The 26,233-nt window shown below is 41.6% G+C and overlaps 1 protein-coding gene across 1 annotated transcript in view; it reads left to right on the forward strand.

Moving 5' to 3' along the window:
• Nucleotides 1–26,233, forward strand: part of IL1RAPL1 (interleukin 1 receptor accessory protein like 1) — a 1,364,460-nt gene that overhangs the window by 1,294,351 nt on the left and 43,876 nt on the right. The window contains exons 7-8 of the mRNA XM_083172527.1: nucleotides 4,380–4,512; nucleotides 9,675–9,820. Of these exons, the coding sequence (XP_083028653.1) occupies nucleotides 4,380–4,512; nucleotides 9,675–9,820 (279 nt within the window). The remainder of the gene's footprint in view (nucleotides 1–4,379; nucleotides 4,513–9,674; nucleotides 9,821–26,233) is intronic.

Genomic DNA, 26,233 nt, shown 5'->3' on the forward strand with positions numbered 1-26,233 from the left:
TCGCTTCTGCCTGCCCTGCATCCCTGCCAGCGGGCTGTGTTGGAAATTTCAGCTGTTTGAGACAGGTGCATCCTCTGCCTATTTCGTAGGTGGCTGTGTAGGCTTGAATGACCTTTTGCTGCTCCTCCATCCTCTGCAGCATATAGAGGGTGGAGTTCCAGTGTGTCACAACCTCTTGTTTAAGGTGATGGGAAGGCAGGTTGAGGAGTTTTTGCTGCCACTCCAGCCTTCAGACTTCAAACTCAGACTTGCAAACCAGCCAAAGTTAAATCCCACCATGTGCAAGCCTGCAAAAAACTTGCAAAATTTACTGCATCCCTGCGATAAGCAGCAAATCCATTTGCATTTACTCACCATCTAATAATTATCCCAGTGTGTACATTCTGTCTGTAGCCCAGGCCAGTGCCATAGAAACAGGCTGATTGGGACTGGAGCTGACATCCCAAATACTCCCTGAATACGCTTGAGCATGCCTGCGGTTTCCTGGACACTACCAGTAAAGGGACAGATGGCACCTACAAAAGCCGTCTTCCTGTCAATCAGCTTGCATATGGCCAGCAAATAAAAAAGATACTGGATTTTAATGCAGGATGGCCTCATGCATGCATACTGCAAACCGTACGCATGTGCAGTCGAATTATTATCACCGGTTTGGAGCTGTCTGAAAACCCCCCAATATACGGTAGACTTCCCATATAAATCCACATCAATAATTAATACCTAAATTAACAGAAACTATTTAAATGGGCTTTAATAATGTATTTTAATTTTCCTATTGTAAATATTAATTGACAGCTGCATAAAAAATGTGACCTAGTTTCTTTGATGTTTCTAGTAAGTCTGCATGCAGAACACACTATTTATTATACTTTCATTATTTGCTCTCTTTTCCCAATAATCCTGTTATCTCCTCCCAGAGTACTCCTGTAAATCTAATTAAGGTGTGATCATCTAAAATTCAATATTTTGTAGCCTACTTATTAAGAAAAAAAGGGTCAAAATTAGGATATAAGATATTTCTCGGATATTTGATAATAGGATATTTGGAAGCACAAATAAAAAAAAGATTTTTGAAGTCAATCCTTTTATCACTATTTGTCTCCTAAAATGATTAAATAGCTGGGTATTGTACATGTCTTGCTAAGCATTCAAACATAAACATATCAAAACTGCATGATTGCTGTAAATTAGTGAGACAAGGATTTCTTCTTCTCGTCACCGCACTAATTCTTCTGTAAGTTGGTCTGATGTATGGCCAGCATACAGTAAGTATTCAAGAAATGTCAATAGGGTGTATAGTGTGGGGCCCCCTGGACCAAGAAAACTGTGTGCATTACATCCCTTCCACCGATTAAAAATATGCCACTGCTTGTGGATGTACATTGCATAAATCTAGCAAACTTAGAAATCTAGAGATCCACATTAAACACTTGCCTGGTGTGATACAACTACACCTGGCTGGGCTTTCCCTGACATGGTCACATATGATGCAACCAGTCAGAAAGTCCCCTTTACGACTGCTAGATGATAATGTTCCAGCAGCTGTCGATATAAAAGGGACCATAAGATCCCTCGGCTTCCTGGTTTCCTCTCCCCAGTGCTTACTGTGCTGACCATTACTGTAAATCAAAACATAACAAAGATCTAGACCCAGAACCAAAGCACGGGGAACTGCGCACCTCTTTAAGTAACCGACTCATTCAACTGACTTTTGCACTGTACAGTAGCTGGTTTCAACTCAACACTTTAAAGGCGCGATCTGGATACCGCAGGGATGTCCAGACCATTTTCAGGATGCCGCCGTTATGACCCAGTTATTGTAACATTTGTGCTCCCTAGGCCCACGGAGGTGGCCTAGGTATTTTTATTTTCAGTTTATAATTATAATATATAGATTTTTTTTTACTATATATTGTATAGGGAAATAGCACTACCTGATAGATTTGTTACTAAAACTGTGCCACTTTTCAATGAAACATTTTGACTTATAAAATTTAATAAATAGTGATTAATCCTAAAATGCAACCCAAAGGTCTCAGAATGCCTCACGGCCATCTCAGCCTGGATGACCCAACGCTTCCTGAAACTAAACATGGCTAAAACTGAACTTCTAATCTTCCATCCCCCGAACATCCCCTCTTCTCCCACTATCTCCATCAGCATTGGTGAAACCGAGATCACGTCCACCGACCAAACGCGCTGCCTTGGTGTCATCATTGACTCCTCCCTCTCTTTCACCCCCCACATTCGTGCTCTCTCACAGTCTTGCCGCTTTCACCTACGCAACATCTCACGCATCAGACCATTCCTCTCCACTGACGCGACCAAAATTCTCATTCACTATCTTGTCATCTCCCGCCTTGACTACTGCAACATCCTTCTCTCTGGGCTACCTCTCACCTGCCTCGCACCTCTCCAATCCATTCTTAACGCTGCTGCTAGGCTCATCTTCCTCTCCCGCCGCTCTACCTCCGCCTCCCCCCTCTGTCTATCTCTTCACTGGCTCCCCATTCCTTTCCGAGTTCTCTTTAAACTCCTCACCACCACCTACAAGGCTCTCTCCTCCTCCACAGCTCCCTACCTCTCTTCACTGATCTCTATCCACACTCCCTCCCGTTCTCTTCGCTCCATCGCTAACCGCCAACTGACCTCTGACCTAATCACCTCCTCCCACTCCCGTGTCCAAGATTTCTCTCGCGCTGCCCCCCTGCACTGGAACAACCTCCCGCCACCCATCAGGCTATCTGATTCCCTTACCTCCTTCAAGCGCTCCCTCAAAACCCACTTTTTTCGACTAGCCTATCCCTCCTCCTAACCTCTTTTGATCCTCCTATCCTGCCTCCGTTCCCCTCCGTTCCTACTTATCCTATTGTATTTCGTTCGTCCACCCACCTATTTTTAGTATGTTAACTCTTATGAGCAGGGCCCTCCTTCCTCACGTACTCAACCTACCTCATTACCTCACCTGTGCTCCTGTCCTGTTCTTCCCTTCCTCTACTTCATCTTCAGTCTCCTTGACAATTTTGACACCTACTTCTGAACTGATGCTGATATTAGTTCTACCAGCTATACCCCTATTCATACTGTATTTTTCAACACACCCTGTACGTTACCTTGTAATTTGTTTTTTTTGTTTGCTATGTACGGCGCTGCGGACACTTTGTGGCGCCTTATAAATAAACGTACTACTACTTATGCATACAATGCTGCCGTTCCTTGGATGGTCCATCCAGCACATATATTACATACATGATTACAGATATGTTTATATGTGTTTAGCATTTCCCCCTGCACTACTTGGTTGGGCTGCTACCGCCACTGATTGCAGCTGATATCTTATTTGGTTTAGCTATTAAACATTGAGCCCCTTTATACAGTTTATAAGAACATCATCTCATTATAGATTAATTTAATTCAAATTAAGACTGGGATACTTCATTTTATTTCTAAAAACATTAACATTTACATTGTGTATCTCAATCATATAGTTTAACATATTCAATAATGCGCTAACTGATTGAATTTTATGGAGCTAAAAATTATTAAATATTCATCAGAACAGTAAAATGTTCAGTATTTCCAAACTAGTTTATAGCTGTCTGACTTATTTTTTAGATCCTTTCAGCTGGTGTACTTATCAGGTGATATTTTTAAAAGTTCAGAAGAAAATTATAGGTAAAGTAAATTTGTAACATAACAAATATCATTACTTTTAGTCACCTACTGCACTAACATACTAGCAGAGCTGGGGATTATTGGAAATAATTTACTTTACGCAAAAATGGATCTACTGTATGTGTGAGTGATTTAATGCTAAACTTTAGCAAATAAATAGAATTTTTTCCTATTGGCATGCATTGACTATAAACTTAACTCAGCTCAGTGAACATATCCCTGGCAATTATGGTTGAAATCGTCCCATGTGTACGGGGCTTATGAGTTATATGTGGTATACTGTAGTATCAATATATAACTTATCACTGGTTTATCACTTTGCGTTCCTTGCTATTGTTTTGGTACATTTTTGAATCATTGGATTTTTAGTCACAACATTGTATTACCTTGTATTAACAAACAAATATATTAGTCTCTTGACACAATTTAAAAGCAGCCGAATGTATTATTCAATAAAAAACAGGGCAATTGGGATGTAAGCAAACATTATTTATTGTAGGTAGAATGAAGTCTTTAATCTTTCATTTACGCTCAGACTGGAAGAAGAAGAAAGCTCAAGTAAAGGGTAAAGACAACAACTTGAAAGTGCTACTGTTCATTTATCTAATTTATTACTGTGCTCAGTGCCTGCTTTCTGAGAATCTTTAGGATTTAGAAAAGGAACCATTTTATGCACTTACAGTGTCATTGTTTTTATCCAACAGGCAGCTTCGCTAATTTAACCTGCAGAGCTTTCTTTGGCTACAGCGGTGATGTCAGTCCTTTAATTTACTGGATGAAAGGGGAAAAGTTTATTGAAGATTTGGATGAAAAGCGGGTCAGAGAGGGCGATATCAGGTAAAGACAGATAAACATATGCAAATGACTCATTATTTATCTCACATATGTCACATAAAGGTGATTGATGTAACGTGTTGCTGAAGTTACTGTTAATTGGATTGTCTAATAGATGATATAAAGATAATTAACTATAAAAAAGGGACATATATATTTATATTTCCAGTGTGAAATGCCAATTACAGTATATGTTGGGAGATTCTTTTTACTTATAATATACTACTGTATACTAACCTTTACACTGTAAGCTCCTTGGAGCAGGGGCCTATTCCCCTCTGGTCTCACAGCCCTCTTCTCTCACACCTCTATTACAGCACTCCTAGGGGGAGATGCATTGTTAATAAATGCACATGCACTAACATACTGTATGCAGTTATTAAAGCAAAGGACAGCTCTTCTGATAAGAGTTGTCCTTTGCAAAGCGGCTCCATCACTGGACTTCCTGGTCTGAGACCCGGGAGTCCCTCTGTGCATGCGTGATGGTGCTGGATGCAGGGCATGCTGGGAGGGATCCAAAGAAAAGTCCATAGGCTTATCTAGGGTAACTTTTGCTGGCATTACTCAACATTTCAAAAACCTGCATTAATGCATGGGGAATTGTGGTAAAAACCCGGAAAATGGGGGGTTTTATCACATTTTCCCTTTAGTGCATCTCCATTTTACTCTTCTCGCTTGTGTTCATTCCTCTCTATCCATAGCAACCTGCCCCTGGCAGCATGCAGACAACCGTTTTGCTTCCCTACATGTCAGCTGTATTGTGCACTGTGAATTATGCTGATAATTGTAACCTGTGCTCTGTTTTAGTATTTACTTACTTTAATGTTTAGTTCTGTGTACTATGTATTTTTCTAATGTATGCCATGTGGAGGACACTGCATCCCTTATAAATAACATGTATAAATAAAAATAAAACTAATAATAATGCTTTAATATTAACCAAGCAATTATTATATATTTTACCATTAACACAATTAGAACACTGAGAACATTGCTTTGTTGTATATGTACTGTAATATCAAAGTTTACATTGATATTGCAAATATTGTACTACCTCCTATTTAAATCTTTAATGCAAATATATGTATATGGTTCTCTTCCAGCAGCATTCGATACAATGTATTTTCATAGCTTCTGCTACCGATTCCAGCCCATTTACTTCTAGACACATACTGTATCTGACTCTGGTTTGGTTACTCCAATATGCATTATCGGTCCAAGCCCAGTTACTCTAGTGTGTATTACCAGTAATGGTCTGGTTAGTCCAATATGCATTACTGGTTCCAACATAGTTACTCCAGTATGAATGACCAGTTATGCCAGTATGCATTATGTTCCTCCAATAAGGATTGCTGATTCCATCCTGATCACTCTAATATGCATTATCAGTTCCAGCCTGGTTACCGTATACACACACACACTGTTGGCCATTGGTTGTAGCCTAGTACCCAATACTAGAACCTATCAACTGATTTCTCAAGTCTCTCACTTCCAATTCCCTATCTAGTGCCTAATAGTCTCCTCAGTGCTTCAACTTCATGTGCAGAAACCTAATAAACCTTCCCAGCTTTCTACAGGTACATGTGGTCTCCAACAATACAACCTACATCATAAGCTCCAGTCCTGTTGTAGCATAATTTTTAGTTCTGACAGTTTGTAATGGCCACGTGTGCTTAGCATGAGAACAGGGTCAAGGAGTGGGCAAACAACAATGCTTATGAGTGGATTCGAGAAACATGAGTTTAAACAAAGACAATTATGCAGTTTCTACAGGAGTTGTCTACAAGCCTGGATAACATTCAACTTGTATCAGCAGTTTTGGTTCAATTATTGGGTCAGATCAATGCGATCCTACACCAGTGTCCATTCCAAATTCTGTTCCAGTGCAGACTCCTCATCATTGTCTCCCTTCTCCTGAGAAATTGAACAGAGAGACCAAATTTTGTAGAGGATTACCGAACCACTGTAAAAATCCACTTTGATTTATATCCTGAAACCATCCCCTATGCCACTAAGGTGGCATACAATTAAGTCCTTTCTGATTTTACATGTTTTTGCTCACTGACTACATATACATTGAATGAGCGACTATATGCATATTGGCATGAGTAGCCGCAGTGTGCGTACGCACCATGCAATCCTATTGAATTTGGTGTGTACATACATACCCATGCACAGTCACCTGAATAGATCTCAAGCTGAGAAAACACAACTGTGTATCATTTTATTATTTAAGCAGTCCTTAACTTGAGCATCATCCTTTTCGGCAAGACCCACTCCATTTCTATCATCTAAAACTGTTTTCATTTCAACATTTTTGATAGATTTTTGATGAATCAGCTGACATTTTATGCAACAGGTTTCTTGCACAATTGGCTAGTACTGTATGTAATGCAATTTCAGGCACTAGCCTCTGAACTGAAATGGAATGGTAAGACCTTATTTTCTGCCTTCTGTAATGATTTATCCGATTGGATAAAGGATAAATTTGCTACGCATGACTTTTTAACTTCAGAAAGTAAGATCTGGAGAAGGGAAGGGCAGGAATGACCACTTCTGAGCATGCCAACTGCCTCTACCATAACAACCTTCACCAACTGGAGAGGATACAAGGCACCTCCAAGGACATTTCTGCTTTTATAGGTGTACAAAGCCTGTAATCGTCAGCTTTGAACCTGTCTGAAGCATCTATCAACCCTGTCCTGTGGAGAAGCCATAGTAGGAGTAGGTACTATTTATCAAAAATCATATTACACACAAACATTCAAGTTTATTCCCACACCTTTAAAATCTGGAAAAGCTGGGACCTTCATAACTTCAGCTTTAGTTCAGAAGCTACTATCATGACCCATTTATCTCATGGATATGGATGGTAGCTGAATTACAGACAGCATAACTCCTTATCAAACCTTGCCAGTGAGTGTGCAACATTCAGAACTCAGATTAATCCACCACTTCAGAAAACGTACTTCTCAAACAAGAGCTTCCTCTCTTGCCTTATAGAGAGTTAACAAACAGCTTTAGTAAACAAAGTGTGGATTCGCCAACAGTTAATAATTGGAATAAGTGGATTGCCCCATTGATTTAATTTCAAGAAAAACACCACCAAGAAAATATACTTATATGTTATCATGTCCAGAGCATATGGCAAAATATTTTTTTGCCCATCTTCTTTTGCCAAGATCTTCTTTTTGTCTGGTTACTTCTTCATTAAGAAGATAATGGACGCATATGTCCCTTTGTCAAGTACAGAGACAAATTAAATCACAATCAAAAATTGTTACCTTTTATTACTTAATTTCTAATGTATTTGTCTTCCTCAGATACAACAATTTTTACTAAGCTGGATTTAAGAGGTGCATACCACCGGATTTGTATAGGCGCACAAAATGAGTGGAAGATGTCCTTGAATACATAAGTTGGGCACTGAGAATAACTCATCATGCCCTTTGTCATTATAGAAGAGAAAATGTACTGAAGTTATTGCAGTCAGGGGTTAAAGTGAGGGGGAATGGGGTGGAACTGAGTTCCACCACCTCTAATGGTGAGGTGGAACATTTTAACCTCCACGGCCCTGCACAGTAATTCTCACAGAAATGCATTCAAGTTTGCAGAAGGATGCCAAAAACCCTACCACTGGCCCTGCTTCTGCGTAATGGGGGAGGGGAGGAGGAGGGTGGGGGGGTAATTAGGTGGCATAGAGAAATGAGTTCCCCCACCTCTGCATGACCACTTTATGCCCTGATTGCAGTTCCTCAACCCTAGAAAAAGCATGTGTAGGGTCCACCCCCACAAGCAAAACCAGCCCAAGACTTTTTGAGCTATCCTTGTTCAATAAATGCAGCTAAAAAATGTCCCCAGTACTTTAAAACTAACGTCAGGCCCTTGAACCAGTCCTAGTTCCAAAAGTAAGAGTTTCAAAATACATAGCGGTCCCCAAGATTTTTTAAACTAGCATCGGACTCCACTGGCCATGGGTGCATGGACAGTCAGACAGTGGCATGGGCAGACAGACAGATGGACAGAGCACATATAGCCTCTTACTATATAGGGTGCAATGAATGCAGCTGTTATTGGGCTTGGGGCAAATCCAATCTCACTGCACCATCTAAAACGTATCATAAATTTTCCACCTCCCTCTCGGTAAGTAATCTCCTGGTCCCTGAACTCGGCCGTGCAGCAGTAATTAAAAACATAAAAAGTGAAGATAACCCTATTGTTTTAGAGGTTGCAGTGGGGCTGCTTTTGCCCCTCCACCCCATCTTTACCCTCTATACTGTAGTTATGCCACTGCTAATTTTACTACATACCATAAAATACAACAGAACTAACATATTATTGCTGTAACCACCAAAATAGATATAGTCAAATTGTATATCTGGGTCAGTCTAGATCAGGGCTGGGCAACACCGGCCCTCCAGATGTTGATGAACTACACATCAAAGCATGCCTTGCATCAGTTTCAGCATGGCCACATAGCAAAACTAATGCAAAGCATCCTGGGATGTGTAGTTCACTAACATCTGGAGGGCCGGTGTTGCCCAGCCCTGGTCTAGATCATGATGTACAATAGGTCAAAATGCAAAAAAAAAACCTGAAATTATACATATGTAAGATATGTAACCTGGTGGTGCCGGATGGCACAGTGGTAGTTTAAATTCCTCCGATGCAATTTAAGTTGGGTTCATAAAATAGTGCCCAGCCCAGTGCTCTGTTATCATTCCAATGTTTTATATCTGTTTACACTAGAGTAATCTAACCAAATATTTTAAAAGAAAAACATTTACAGAGCTTATTTATCTGTATATTGTCCAAGACACAAGCCTTTCGGGTACTTGTTTGTTTTTTATATTTATTGAAAGATTTAGAAGAAAGACAACTTCTAGTTATAAATCGTATTCTCTGAATTTCACCAAAGAAACAAACAAGCTGTTAAGATAAAACATGGATCATAAACTGTAACCTACAGGATCATCATGTAGTTTTGTTTTATTTGTTGCAACTGCCCATCTCTAAACTACTAAAAGCAATGTCTCCCATTGGTATAGATGATTTACAGTATACAGTAACAGTATATACAGCCATTGTAAAGACTGGCTCTCATTTAGAATTGTGAAGATATAAAATATAGCAAATAAATGACTTATTCCTGTTTTGTTTTCTAGAGTTCTTAGGGAACATCTTGGAGAGCAAGAAGTATCAATCTCATTAATATTTGATTCAGTTGAGGATGCCGACTTAGGAAATTACTCCTGCTATGTTGAAAATGGGAATGGACGTAGGCATGCAAACGTACTCCTCCATAAAAGGGGTAAGTAGTATACCTTTAGTTTGGGAAGTATAATACAATATATGTATGTTTGATTTTCATATTAGCAACAAAACTAAAATGTAAATTAAATATAAAAACTGGAGAAAGGGAAAATAGTTAAAAAAAACTGAGAATTAGCAGCAATTTTGGAAGATGAGCGATAAGCTATAAAGCTACTTTCAGCTCAAAATTGCCTAGTGTGTATTCACCTTAACAATAGTTCATTAGAAGTAGAAGTACTATTCCTGTTGCTCTTTCCATGTAGTTTACAGTATATGCTAAGCAATCAATGAAAATAAGGCATTATTTAGTCTTCATAGCTAATGCATGCAAGCTGGAAACTGTTCCAGGTATGCCAAACAAAGCACACATACTGTACGTAATAGAAGATGGGGCTAATGGTGGTATGGCAATATATTCTGAAAATAAAAAAAATAAGATTTAAATCAGCACATAACAATAGTGTACAGATGGAGCAGGGCTCGTCTTTGCCGGCACTCGCCAGACTCCTTGCGCTGGCGAGAGAGACTGGGACGTGCGTGCATCTCACGAGCACGCGCATCCCAGTATCGCGGCAGCATCTCCCTGCCCGTCTCCACTTCGGGGAGACGCTGCCCAGTTCGGGAGGGGGGTCAGGGAGGCGAGGGGGACAAGTGGAGATGGCGGGGGAGGCATCGGGGACCCCCGCCAAGCTCCGTTGCCACGGAGCGCATGGGCATCTCGTACGCGAGCGCCCCCTGGTGGGAGCTGGCTGCTGGCATGGATGGCGGTAGAAGCGCCATCCACTGCAAGGATAAGGCCAGCTCCATCTGTACTTGTGCTAATATGTCAGGCACATTCCAGGTGATACAGCTCAGTAATATATGAGCTTGCCTTATGCCAGGCACGTAGAACATTACCCCGAATATTCATATGCTGACCCTGGTCTCATGGACAATAAAAGTTTGTGAGCATTTGGTTTAATTGCTGTTTAGATTCATATAAATAAAAAATATTCTAATAATACTAGTGGCAAATGCACAATAAATAATGAGACAAAGATTGAACTATTTGGTGTGAATGCAAGGCTTCATGTTTGGAGGAAACCAGGTACTGCTCATCCCCAAGCCAATACCATCCCTACAGTGAAGCATGGTGGCTTCAGGTCAAAGTCTGTGAATGTCCTTAAGTGGCCCAGCCAGAGCCCACACTCGAATCCGATTGAACATCTCTGGAGAGATTTGAAAATGACTGTGCACCAACGCTTCCCATCCAACCTGAATGTTGAGAGTGTAATTACAGCCTCAAGTATTTTTCAATATGATGCCACAAACTTGGCAAAGCTATCTTTGGGCAGCTATGCAGCACCTCTCAAGCTCTATCAGGTGGATGATATTGAAGAAGTTCTCACTCCAGAAACATACAATATAGAAATACCTGTGCCAGCAAATCATTTATTGAAATCAGCAAAGAAATATTAAAACCTAAAATTGGGGGTAAATAACCTGTTAAGGGGAAGTGTACAATAGGGTGTATTTTTGGGTGAATTATTTATGAAGGTGAAAATAAGGATAACACAGAGTATAAAACATGCATGTATCCGGGTACAAGGATCTCCCATGTTTGAGCCAGGAGTGTAAAGTGTATGGTGGGCATTGTCCTGAGTCCCTATATATGCAGTTTAGTCAGTGGTGGCAGCAGTTCTCTATGTCTCTCTCCACATCAGAGATTCTAAAGAGGGTTATTCTGATATCCCGGTTTTTATATTTTCTTGAAAATATCTTTACTATGTGACTTTATGTGACTATTTTACCAATATATCTTGAAACCTTTTCTGTTACATTAGTTTTGAAGTGTTCCACTTAAATTTAATAACCATAAATTTTAGTCCTGATGTCTGCGTTTCCAACCCAGGTCTCTGAAGAGGAGTTACACAAATTATTAATGTTTCTATGTGCAAGCAAGAGAAATTAGATTGCCTGGGATTATATCATAAACTTGTTACTTTTGCCTAGTGGCGGCTACCGTTTGAAATTATTGCACACGCTCAGGTATCCAGTTACAGTGTCACATGGCAGGGATGGTTTATCTGGGCAATTGCTATGCCTAGGATCGTGACAACACTTGTATATATGTGTAAAACTGGGTTCTTTTCTGCTCCATGGGCCTAACTCAGACTCAATTGCAAATAACCTTTTTCTTTGAACTGGCCAAAACCATGTTCTCTGCAGGTGGGGCAGATGTAATATGTGCAAGGAGAGTTAGATATAGGAGGCGTTTTCAAACTCAAATCTAAATGGCAGTATAATAATAAGCTTAGAGAATGTGGCAGGATCTGCACAGACAGCAAAATACATAAATTGTAACTATTGTGAAATAAAACCAATGTAGAGAGTTACTTAACAAATAATTCTTGTAGTCAGTGATTGGTGGTGCTCCCAAAGTTCAGTACCGATAACTGAAAATTGAAGTTTTGTTAGCAAAAAAGGGCAAACAGAAGAAAGAAAAAATTCTTGTAGTACTTTTTAGTGTTTATCACACCTTAATTTCCATTCGGCGCATTACATCTATGTCATCATTGATATTGGTGCAATGTGATCTTAGGCAAAGTGAATGGTGTCAATCCCTTAATTATAGTAAAAGTTTAAATAAACTTTTTGTTAATTACTTAGGGATTAGTTACCCCAGCAGCAGTAGTACAGGTATTGTTTAGTTAAATAAAGGGAGGTGTGTTTAAATTCAAATGTAAATGGAAGTAAAAAAATAAAGCAGCCATTTTTTATCCTGCACAACAAACAAAATAACTCACCCAAATGTAACTCTCTCTGCACCTGTTACATCTGCACCCACCACCTGCAGATGGTTTTAACCATTTGAGAAAAGAAAATTGCTTTGCAATGAAGTCTGAATTAGACCAATAAACAGACTTAGTCAAACACATATAAATGTGTCATATAGCAAATTAATTAGCACAGTCTCCTAGTGTGCCCCGTTGCATTGTTTTACCTATATAATAATTTGAAGAGTGTGTGTGTGTGTTTGCATGTGTGCGCAGTGGCGTCACTAGGGTTGGTGTCACCCGGTGTAGGAACTGATGGTGTCACCCCTCCCCCACCAACTTTCTGGAAGACGGAGAGTGGATGCTTGTGCGGCCGAAAAATTGGGGGTGTGGTCTATCAGAAGGGGGCGTGGTCTGTACCATGAATGTATTGTGTACCTGCAGATTGCACATTTTAGCGAACTATACCCATTACACATGACGTAATGCCATTTACACATAATGCCACACAAGTGATGCCAGTTACACATTACGCCCACACCGCAATGCTAATTACACCGCACTCTGATGCTAATTACACATTATGCCGCAACACTTTGATACCCATTACACCCCACACTGTGATGGCAATTACCCAATGCTCCCCACACCGTAATGCCCATTACGCCCCATAATGTGATGTCCATTAAAAATCTGCCCCCACAGTGCCAGATACACATATGCCCCCACAGTGCCAGATACCCATATGCCCCCGCAGTGCCAGAGACACATAAGCCCCCACAGTGCCAAATACATATATGCCCCCACAGTTCCAGATATGCCCCCACAGTGCCAGAATCACATGCCCCACAGTGCCACACATGCCCCCAGTGCCAGATATGCACACACAGTGCAATACATATGCCCCCAGTGCCAGCCATATGCCCCCAGTGCCACACATGCCCCCAGTGCCACACATGCCCCCAGTGCCAGATATGCACACACAGTGCAATACATATGCCCCCAGTGCCAGCCACATGCCCCCCAGTGCCACACATGCCCCCACAGTGCCACACCTGCCCCCAGTGCCATATATGCACACAGTGCAATACATATGCCCCCAGTGCCAGCCATATGCCCCCCAGTGCCACACATGCCCCCAGTGCCAGATATGCACACACAGTGCAATACATATACCCCCAGTGTCAGCCACATGCCCCCCAGTGCCACACATGCCCCCACAGTGCCACACCTGCCCCCAGTGCCAGATATGCACACACAGTGCAATACATATGCCCCCAGTGCCAGCCATATTCCCCCTAGTGCCACGCATGCCCCCAGGGCCAGATATGCACACACAGTGCAATACATATACCCCTAGTGCCAGCCATATACTCCCAGTGCCACACATGCCCCCATAGTGCCACACATGCCCCCAGAGCCAGATATGCACACACAGTGCAATACATATACCCCCAGTGCCAGCCATATGCCCCCCAGTGCCACACATGCCCCCAGTGCCAGATATGCACACACAGTGCAATACATATACCCCCAGTGCCAGCCATATGCCCCCCAGTGCCACACATGCCCCCAAAGTGCCACACATGCCCCAGTGCCAGATATGCACACACAGTGCAATACATATGCCCCCAGTGCCAGCCATATGCCCCCCAGTGCCACACATGCCCCCAGTGCCAGATATGCACACACAGTGCAATACATATACCCCCAGTGCCAGCCATATGCCCCCCAGTGCCACACATGCCCCCAAAGTGCCACACATGCCCCAGTGCCAGATATGCACACACAGTGCAATACATATGCCCCCAGTGCCAGCCATATGCCCCCCAGTGCCACACATGCCCCCAGTGCCAGATATGCACACACAGTGCAATACATATACCCCCAGTGCCAGCCATATGCCCCCCAGTGCCACACATGCCCCCACAGTGCCAGGTATTCCCCCCATAGTGCCAGCACTGCACAACTCACCTTGCAGTGCTAGCTGGCTTGCTCAAGTAGTCTGAGTCCACTCCTCGCTCCCACCGCGCGCTGCTGCTGCCACCTCCCACTGCTGCTGCTGAGGGAGGGGAGGGAGAGGAAGGAGAGCCACGCAATGCACTCCCCGCCCCTCCCTTCCATAGGGAATCTGCTGTGGCTGGGGGCGGCGGACCTGTATAGGCCGTGCCCCCCGCCGCTTACGTTTCGGGGGACTTTAATATGGCGGTACCGGGTACCGGGAACACCCGTACCTCCTAACCTGCAGCATTGGGTGTCACCCCACTAACTGGTGACACCCGGTGCGGGCCGCACCCCCCGCACCTGCCTAGTGACGCCACTGTGTGTGCATGTCTGTCACATTGCAGACACCGTGGCACTGCTGTGCACCTCAAAGCCGTTTTTGGGAGATTTCAAGACACCAAGGTTTAATTTGCCTAGATTGATGATCTGGAAAAAAATATTGACAATGTAGAAAACTCCACAACTGATTTTATTTCTGTCATTGAGCATGAATGACACATTCTAACATTATGTTGAATGCTTTAAACAATTAAGAATAAATGAGGATATCATATACCACACATCACACACACACACACACACACACAGTACACCACATTCGCACACATAGCACACAACACACACACATACACTGTATATGTAGCGCACATCACACTCTTACACATTGGAAAGATGCACACAACAGAACACACACACACATAACACACAACATGCAGTACAACACAAACCCACATACACTACAACATACACCCAAAAACAGTACAACAAACACAGAGAACACACACACTTAAACATTGCACAGATATTGAAACACACAGAACACACACACTTAAATGATACCAGGATACACACAGCACACTACACACATACAGTATATGCATAGCGCACCTCAAACACTCACACATTGGACAGATACACACGACTAGGGTGGCCAATCCCGGGATCGGGATCGGCGGGATCCCGGGATTTGGCCCCCAAAACGCCGGGATTTCAATCCCGGGATTGGAATTTCCAATCCCGGGATTTCGGGATTAAACTGCGCATGCGCAGTTTAATGCCGGGCAGCGTCTGAGCACTCAGACGCTGCCCGGCTTCTCCCAATCCCCGCAGTGCGCAGCGTGACGAGGTCACGCTGCGAGGTCACGCTGCGCAGGGCACAGCCGCACGTCCACGGCTGCCCGCCCGCCCGTCCAGCGCTCCCGGCCACCTGCCCGCCCACCCACCCAGCGCTGACGGCCGGCAGCACTCACGGCCGGCCACCCGCCCGCTCACCCACCCAGCGCTCACGGGGACCCAGCGGCAGCGGTCCCTGCCACCCACCCGCCCACCCAGCGGTACCTGCCAAAGGTACCTGCCACCCACCCGCCCACCTAGCGGTCCCTGCCACACACCCGCCCTCCCACCCAGCGCTCCCTGCCACCCACCCGCCCTCCCACCCAGCGGTCCCTGCCACCCACCCGCCCTCCCACCCAGCGGTCCCTGCCACCCACCCGCCCAGCGCTTGGGCGGCCAGGGTGTTTTTTATTATTAGGGAAGCCAATCCCGGGATCCCGGGAATCCCGGGATTGAGCATTTTTCAATCCCGAATCCCGGGATTGAAAAAATGCCCCGGGATTGGCATCCCTACACACGACACACACACACATAACTCACCACTCACAGTAGAACACACACCCATGTTCACTACAAAACACACCCCAAAACAGTACAATACAGACAACACACACACTTAAACATTGCACAGATACACACAGCACACTATGCACACATATATATATACGTAGCACACCTTATGCACTTACACATTGGACATATACACAAGGCACACACACATAACATACCACTAACAGTACAACACCCACCCACATTCACTACACACACCCAAAAACATTACAACACACACAAAACACACACACTTAATCATTGCACAGATACACAAAGACAAAACACACATACTGTATATACGTAGGGCACCTCACACACGTATTCAACAGATATACACACAACACACACATCCTCATACTCTACAACACACACAAATAAGATAACAATTAGCAGCACAATACACACAACACACACACCCACATACTCTACAACACACACAAAACAGTACAAAACATACAAACACAGAACAAATAAAAAATAATTGCATTATAGCATACCCTCCAACTGTACCGAATTTGAAGTTTTTTTAACAGTCTGTACCGGCAAATAAAAACTGTACCAAATGTACCATTTTTTCTTTTTTTCCCATATCCATCTCTCCAGTCCTCCAGGCTGTCACTGCTCCAGCCTGTTTCTGGCACTGAGAAATATTTGTCATTGTCAATGCATTGCATTGATAAATACAAAGTGGTTACACTGCACTCACCCTGTTAGTCATTGGATGTTAGGCTCTGCTCTACCTTAAGGGTGTCCCAGACCCTTTTGAATCCTAGATAATGTTTGATCAATGGTCATGAGCTGCCTGTATTTGATTGAATGTTATGAGTGTTGAAGTTGAAGAATAAGACTGAGATGAAGATTTGTCACGTTAAAGTGTACAATGTAGTCAATAAACCGTGAAAAAGATATAGGTGTACATAGAAATACAATCAAGACATGAAAGTAGGATTAAAAAATAACTTCTCATTTAAATTGATAATTGTTTGGATGTGGAGGCTTTAACAAATTACAATCGTAGGTCTTTGGCACAGTATAAGATGACATTTTACAGCAATTTTGGAAATAAAAAACTGCAAGATTTTCCCAGGCAACGCCGGGCGGGTCAGCTAGTGAATAATAAAAAAAAAGATATTTGATGGTAGCAGAGTTGCACGGAATCTGGACTCACTCTTGCTGAGCATCTTGCACCGCATGGTATATTGAGGCTAGGTGTTTTAGGACACACATATAAGGACAATCTGTAAATCACATTCTAATAAATTGTACTCAGTAATGAATGAAATATGGTTTTGTGCAATGGTATTTATGTTTTAAATTTAGAAAGATTGCTTTGCTTTAATGCTTGTCATTATGTTGGGCTTATTTATCTGCTAGAAAAAAACCCTTGGATGCAAAGTTTATATTATTCATTTTTGAGACAAACATTGTATTTTGTGCAGGCTCTATGTGATACCTTTTAAATGATCCATACAAGAAAAACGATAGGACATCAATTAGAACTATCACGGTAACAGTAGAGCTTCATTTATAGTCATGGAAATATGCGTGCAATAAACATAATACATTCACAGTCTCCAGAGCAATTACATATAAAACAGTGGATTGACAACATTCCCCAATTCATGCTGATTTGTTTGTCATTTTATTACATTTAATACAACCTAAAACTACTGACAATTATAAATGAAGGGGCATAAATAATGGATACCATGTCCAAATGAAGCTCGGCAAACAAATATCCCTCCAATGAGTTCAATTTGAGCAAACTTTTTTTCTGCAAATTGTTAATAACACATTTCAGGAAACAAATAACTATTATAAATGCCCAACAAATGAATGTCTGAGTTAAGACAAAGAAAATAAGAATCCAACTGAAAATAATCAATTCTGTTTTATATACAGATTATTATTATTATTACTATTATTACTATTATTATGATTACATTTTATTTATAAGGCGCCACCGGTGACTCACAGCGCCCTATATAGGTCACATAATTAGAACAATACAGGGTAAACAGAACTTAACATAACAGTAACGGAAGAACAAAAACAGAGCACAGGTGACAAAAAGCAGCACAATTCTTAGTACACAATACAGTTGAGATGTAGGGAAGAACAGGAACAGTCTGGATGTTCCTGGGGCAAGTTGTTAGTGGTAGCAATAAATGAACATAAGTGAGAAGATATGTGGGTATAGATGGTAGGTGATTAAGAGAGCTATAATTCAAATGCAAGAAGGGGGTTGTGGGATCAGGAGAGAAGAGGGACCTGCTCCAATGAGCTTACAGTCTAGAGTGAGGGAGATACATACTGTACAGGAGACATGAGGTGCATGCAATGAGGACTGATGGCAAGAAGTGAGCATGGCAGGGATGGCCAGGACATTAAATGGTATGTGGGGAAAGTTTCCTTAGTACTAGGTTATGCCACTCATGAAAGGAACTAGATGAGGCAGCCATATTTGGCGCACTACGTAGGATTACATGGGTGGAATAGGTCATACCTTGAATGAATTACAGAAAATTAGGTGATTGCAGCATCCTAAAGCTTATAGTAGGGTACTAACACAGTCAGGCCCATGTATTTCCATCCCTTCCACAAGTGTACTGTACCAGGTGAAAGCCATGGTGGGCGCACTATTGAGGTTACACTGGGAGATAAGCCATACAAGGACCCATGGAATATATGGGGAAAATGTCACACTTGTGCAATATGATATATTGGAGGAAATTTACTAAAGGAAATTTGTAAAAAAAAGGTGTATTTGTATCCAGAAATACACTTATTTTTGACATTTACTATCCCGAAAATATGGCAATTCGTAGTCATATTGATGTGCTATCAATACGAATATGAATTGACGTATTTTCGGGATAGTAAATGTCAAAAATAAGTGTATTTCTGGATACAAATACACCTATTTTTAACAAATTTCCTTTAGTAAATTTCCCCCATTGTCTGTATGAGGCATTTCCGGTGTGATAAGGGAGGAGAAATGATAAAGTGCTTGGTACATTATCACCTGCCAATCAGCTCCTGACTGTTAAGTTACAGGCTGCGTTTAAAAAGGGACAATCAGGAGCTGATTGGTAGTACCATGTACCAGGCACTTTATCACTTTTCCTCCCTTATCACTGCTTCATACATCTACCCCTCAGTTACCAAACCACATCAGCAGCCCATGCCCCAGAAACATCCATGCCTGAGGACAGTTGACCCAATCAGTTCCTCAATTATTATAATTTAACCATCTGTGCTGAAGGCTGTCCATTTGCATTGCTAGGTTATGTATTCACTTCTATGGGAGCTGTCTACGCATGTGCCCGTTCCCCAATTAAAGTGAATGGGAGCTGCCTAGCAATGCATAAATAGTGGCATAATGTGAGGCAGTTACCTAGGGGCTCCAGAATCTGAGGGATGCCCTTAAGTCTATCAAGGATAGACTCTGGGAGAGGCATTCATGTTTATCTTAATGCAAATGGCAAATGTTGAACTTCTAGGTCTCCACCTCTAAACTTGAGATTCTGGAAAGTTGGTATTGCTGTGTGGGTGTTAGTGGGAGCAGTAAGCTGAAGTTGTGCCTAGGGTGCTGACAAACTTTGTAACAGTCCTGGTATGCATCATAGTAGCGCTACAGTATGCTGCAGTAAACAGAAATACGGTAGCAGGACACATCTGTACTGTATCTTGTGAAAGATATATAAACTCTTCTTGGGCAATAACGCTATGCCTGATCCAGAACTGCACCCATGGCCACACAAATGCTGTAACTTTGATTGCAATAAATAACTTTCAGTTTCTCCATACAGTACAGATGGATCACCTCTCATCCAGCGCCTGTGCTCACCAGAATGCCCCCGCTGGTGAGATGGCATTCCATCTGACTGGATTAGGGGGGAGCGGCGAGGTGGGACCGAGTGTCGGGAACCGGCGGCGAGGTGGTGGGGACTGGCGGGGAGGTGGTGGGGACCGGCGGGGAGCTCCGTTCTAAGGGGATGCACATGCGGGGGGGGGCTGGCAGTAAAACAAAAAGGTGTCAAAATCAGCTAATCTAAATTTTACTTAATCTGAATGAATTTCATTGGATTTGACAGTATGTAATTTACACACGGAAAAAATACAGTACAAGTCAAACATAATCAAACAGCTGACTTATTGCATGTGTTGTTTGGTTAATATGCATACAGATGCCATGATGTGCATTTGATTTAGATCAGCCATATATGGCACCACAATATCCAGCAACTTGGCATACTGTATATAATTGCCATAAAGGTTCAATGGTAGATAGATGACATCATAAAAAAGAAAATAACCGATTTTGAACTGTATCACTGATTTCTTAAAGAAATAATTCACACAAAAGGAAAAAAAATAAGGTAATCACGCAAATACATAAATAACATTTGGAAATTATCTGATGGCCACATCAAAGCAAACAGATACCGTAGTACTGTAAAATTCATAGTATGTAACACAGGAAAGAGCAAAAGATGGACAAAGGGTGGAAAACCATCGTTTCTGAATACATGTCTTTGCCAATATCATTCTATTTATATCTAAAATGTATGCTTATCATTATGTCACATTGATTTGTTTTTAGTGGGTTTCTAAGGCTTGGAAGAACATACTAGACGTATGTATTTCAAGATGTATCATCCTTTTCCAGTCTCTGCTTTCTCAGACCATTACTGTGTTATGTAATTATTCATTTTGGCTTGAAGTTAGATGGTTGCCAGATTAAAAAGATAGAAGCATAGAGGAAGATTTATTCCGAGGTGTCACCCTGTCAATGCAAGATGCAAGTCTGATTATTTTTCACATATTTCTAGGGCAGTCCACATAGAACCACTAGTGGTATGCAATGTTTTTTTTCTATAATGCAGCAGGTGTTGTGTTGAAGGTGTAATTGTTTTATTAATAGTCTTTGGCTTCTAATCCTTCTGTTTGAATGATTCGATCAGGGATTTAAGAATCATCTTTCATTTCACAGACCACAGATCTCATAAAATCTTTGTCTTTTTTTTTACTTGTTGTTTTTCTATACACACTATTATGAAAAATAGATAACCACAATAAAGCCAAAACTACTGTACATAGACAAGCAATATATGTTATTCTTTATCTTCCTTTTCTTTCTTTGAATTAAGATTTTTTTTATATCCCTTGTTCATCTGTCAGCATTACTTTTGATGTTCAAAGTTTCAACTCGCTCTTATTTCTCCGGAGTCACTGTAACAAGTCTGTAGGGGCTAACCACTTTGCTTGACCCTCGACCTCCATTGTGTGACTCATTATTTGTATATTGTTTTATTAACAGGGGAATGGCATACATGACTACAGCGTATGACTTGAAAGATAGCATTATTTGAAACATGTTTTTTGGATACGGATATCATTTTTCCAATAAAAAAGTTTTACTCAGTTATACACTATGTTTATATTGATCTGTCATGAAGTATGTCTAAATTATTTTTATTTTATATACGTTGTGCATAGAAACATAGAACAATTATTTAACTGTAAAAATCAGATTTCTAATCTATAAAAAGAAAAAAAATATATACACTATTTGTATAAAAATAGAGACTTTCCTGAAAAATTATACTCGACCCACATCTAAAAGGTGATTTTGTTAAATAGCATATTGGCTTTGCAGAATAAAGTTACCTATACACGGTACAATTGTTATGTGCGGTGAGATGTGCACTTTCGTCACACATCTCATCGCACAGCTCAAAAAGTATGTGCTGCACATACTTTTTGTACTAGATCTCATCTCATTGCATTGCAAAACCTATGCAATGCGATGAGATGCGATATTGTATACAATAATTGTACCGTGTATGAGCAATGGGCACCTTGACAAGGATCCAGAAATTATTTTGAATAGTGTACTCAATTTGCATTATGTTGCTTTCACACCACAAAACCTGCTTAGACCCGGTATTTAAAATGTTTCTTAAAATGGGTCAAAGCAGGTTTCAGAGACCACACATTTACCCGGGCTAAACAGGTTTCCGGCCAGCAGGGTCAGGACAGCAGCGCTGGCGGGCAGGGGGTCCCTGCGGCGTATGTGAGATCAGTGGCAGGGTCCCTGCGGCTGATGGGAACTACTAGTTCCCATCTGCCTCAGAGAGCCTGCCACTGATCTCGCATACGCCGCAGGAAGGGATCTTGCTGGCGGGCAGGGGGGAACCTTATTCATCCAATCTATCTACTGTATCTTAGAAAGTACCAATTATAGTATCAAATTTTATTTATACAGATCATGGGAAAAAATTGCAATACCCCTCTGATGGCTCTAGACTCAAAGTGAATACATGGCTATCCACAAAACGTAATTGGGATTAACACATGTGTAATACAGTATGTGCAGCCTGTGACATTAGAATATATCAGGTAAAGAGAAAAGCAAATGATAAAATGCTTCATTAACTAATTATCAGTTCAGTTATCTCCTGAATAACTATGGGGAAGCTTGACAAAATCTTGGTGAAAGATAAAGTAGAGAGAGCTAAAGTGGACAGTTCAGACCCGTTCATTTGGGTACAAATTCGTCTCCATCCCCGATGTTTGGGGTCTATACATAGGCATATGTGCTAGCCGGGGGGGGGGGGGGGCACATACAAGGAGATGTGTTCGTGTACATTTGGCGATGTGGCAGGCAGCACTTACCTATTCGCTATGCTGTATATGGGAGTATATGCAGCCGAGTGAACCAGTCTAAATAAGACTCAAAGTACCAATCAACCAGTTCCTGTTACTTACAGGCTGTTCAAGCAAAATGACAGTTGTTATATTCATATAGTGCCAGTATATTTTGCTGAGAACAGTTAGAAGTTGATTAGTTTTTCTTTTCTCTCTCAACTTTACTTTATCTGTCTCCAAGATATTCTCTACATATTTTAGAAGTAATCCAAAATCTATTGTTATGGTTTTGAAACAGAATATTGAGTAAATTATTTAAAATAGAATTAAGTCAGTATCTGGCAGATGGGGGTTCCAGTGTTCCTGCTGCAGATGCAGGGAACCCAACTACCGCCAAGACATTAGTGCAGGAATCCTGGCATCAATGAGTATGTTGGCATTGTAATTCTGACTAGTGGGATGCCGACTGTAAGTATGTGGGGCAGGCTAGGGATAGGCCTGGGAAGGGGGGTAGGTTTAGGCACTGGGGGGAGTTTAGGTTATAGGATGCGGGGAGGGGGGTGTTAAGGTAAGGCAGGGTTGGCGTTAAGCACTTAGAAGGGAGGTTTATGCTGCGGGATGGGGGTATTAGGTCTAGGGGGTTGGGGTTATGTCAGAGATTAGGGTAAGGCTGCAGTGAGGTAGGGTTAGGGGGCAGGGCGAATGTATGTATACTAACCTGCCCACTGTCAGGATTCTCTCCTTTGTGATGCCAATGTCAGTATTCTGAACACCGGCATCCCCACCACAGGTCATCTGTATGTATTTCTTTAAAATATATAAAACACAGCATCAGAGCTCTATCTGGTTTATCCTTACCCTCTTAAAAAATGGCCCTGCACTCTCCCTCTGGCCTTGCACCCTTACCCTAGCTTACTTTATCCATAGCACACCGGAAGTGTGAGCATAATCCACCACTTTTAGTTGGAGGGGGCACATCATAGCTGCCACCTTCCCAGCCCATCAAGACATGAAGTAGCAGCAGGCAGTTTCACAGTTACGAAGCTGCCAGCTGCAGTTCCTCCATCTGAGTGACCAAAAATCCTTGTAGAAACGAGTGTTCCTGTCAAATGATGTGAACATAAAGTCTTTCCTTAAACCCAGAAGGAAAGCTTTTACAATTGATTGTGACACATCAAAAATCTTTATTACTAGGCTTAATACATAATGGAAATCAGTTCAACGACAGGTGAAATACTCTGCATTTCAAATAATGCCAAATGAAACAACAATAGCAAACTCTGAGTAATGCATACATGTACTTGCTTTGTGCTGCTTATTACCGCCTATGTTGTTTTTCTTCCATTGAATTATAGGTGTTCTTGTGCAAAGTGACCTTACTGTGCCTCGCTGCCTTACAAATGTACTATTATAATGAACATTTCATGTTCCCTTGATTCTGACAACTATTTCATTGAGCTGAAAAATTAACCATGACAGCTACAAACACTATGTAATTCATTATTTTGGATTGGAGGAAAGTGCAACCATAATTTGAATGTTTTTCTGCTGATTACTATGGTGACAATCTCTATTTACCTTTCTGTTTTCAAGTATGCACCCACTGCCTTATTTTTATTTAACTTTTCGGACAATTAGTTTGATAAGCCCACAATCAAGTACGTGCTACAATGCTCAATTTCATTTAATTAGAGGAAATGGCCTTTCTTACCAATTATAAGAAAGAAAGTAACAATTGCAAAAGAAACAGAATGAAAACCTAATATGCTGTCATTTTAATTATTACATGCAACATGGCTTCATATGATGCTTTGCATGTGGCAAGATTTTTAATACATATTAAGGGTTATTTACTAAGATGGGAGTTCTATTGAAGATGAGGATGGGATGTTGCCCATAGCAACCGATTACAATCTACTTCTTATTTATTTATTTAGCAAATTCTAGAAGATAATAGATAGAATCTAATTGGTTGCCCATAGCAATATCACATCTTCAATAGAACTTTCACTGCCAATAACACATTAGAAAAAAAATCCAAAAAGGAATTCACAGTCTTATGCTGCATATAATAAAGGGGGAGATTTATCAAAGATTGGAAAGATAACGTTTGGTGGGATAAAGTACCAATCAATCAGCTTCAGATTTTTCAAATGCAGCCTGTAAATTGACAGTTGATTGGTTAGTATTTTGTCTCTCAACTTTATCTTACTCTAATGGTGCACTGCCTGGCTGTAGAGTAAGGGAATAACTCGTTGCCAAGGGAGAGTGACTGTAAGCATAGGCGTACACCCCCCCCCCCCCCCCTCACGATCGCACGCACCCCATTACATTCATCTGCAGTGCCCAGTTTCTGTCCGGTAGCGGTCAGGTCTGAAATACTTCCCTGCTGCCGCTGGCCTCCAGCCCGCAGCAGATAAAAGCCGTCACATGTATGTGTGGGTGTATATATTTTCTTTTTACATGTCAGTGTGCAGATTAATTCTTTGTAAGCTGCTGTGGCTGCACCTCTGTTTTAAGAAGATATAGAATGAGATTGTTCTAACATAATCAGTACTAAAAAACCTGCATGACTTCCAGTCCACTCTACAACTTCTGGTGCAAGACAACCATCATAAATGTAGTGCACTTGTTCAACACTCCCTATTCCTTGACAAAGACCAAGGAGATCCAAATTTGTTGGTGGCAGGCGTGTTCTTCTCCACACCCAGACAGACAGCCCCTACCTAGAGAACTTGCGGTACCAGGCCTTACCTGGTGCAGGGACCATGGCAAATGGAGTGGGCAATTTATTTTGGCTCCGTTTCATGTGATTTCTGATAGGAGGGTTTTTTTTGCACTATGAGAATTTTCATCTCTTTTTGTTGGAGAATGCTACATCCTAATATGAGTATGTGGGAAGACATCCCATATGATGATAAAGAGTAGGAGAGCCCCACCTGACTATTATACTGTATCATTTTTACAACATATTTCCTGTAAAAGTGTATCTGAAAGCAAGAAAGGAACACAGGGAAGGTGTCACCACAGCCCTTAGGCCTGATTCTGAGTCATATACTGCAGTATCTGACTCTGTGCATCTTTTACCAGTATTTCTTCTGTTACTATAGGTGAATGGCACCTTTTAAGAACTTCCTTATAACACCAAATAGCACTTTTTAATGAGTGGGCCTCTTATGTAAATCATTTCTGCATGTATAACAAACCCTTAAGTGATAATGGGCCCCTATTGGGGATAGTTAAAAAGTTAAATAACTACCTTCATGCACCCATATACTGTAGATAAGTAACCCTTCTTGTGTAATGTTTATAGTTCACCTTTTAACTGCTCT

Source organism: Crinia signifera, chromosome 2 (genome assembly GCF_055691185.1).
Source record: "Crinia signifera chromosome 2, ASM5569118v1, whole genome shotgun sequence".
NCBI classification, from domain to species: Eukaryota; Metazoa; Chordata; class Amphibia; order Anura; family Myobatrachidae; genus Crinia; species Crinia signifera.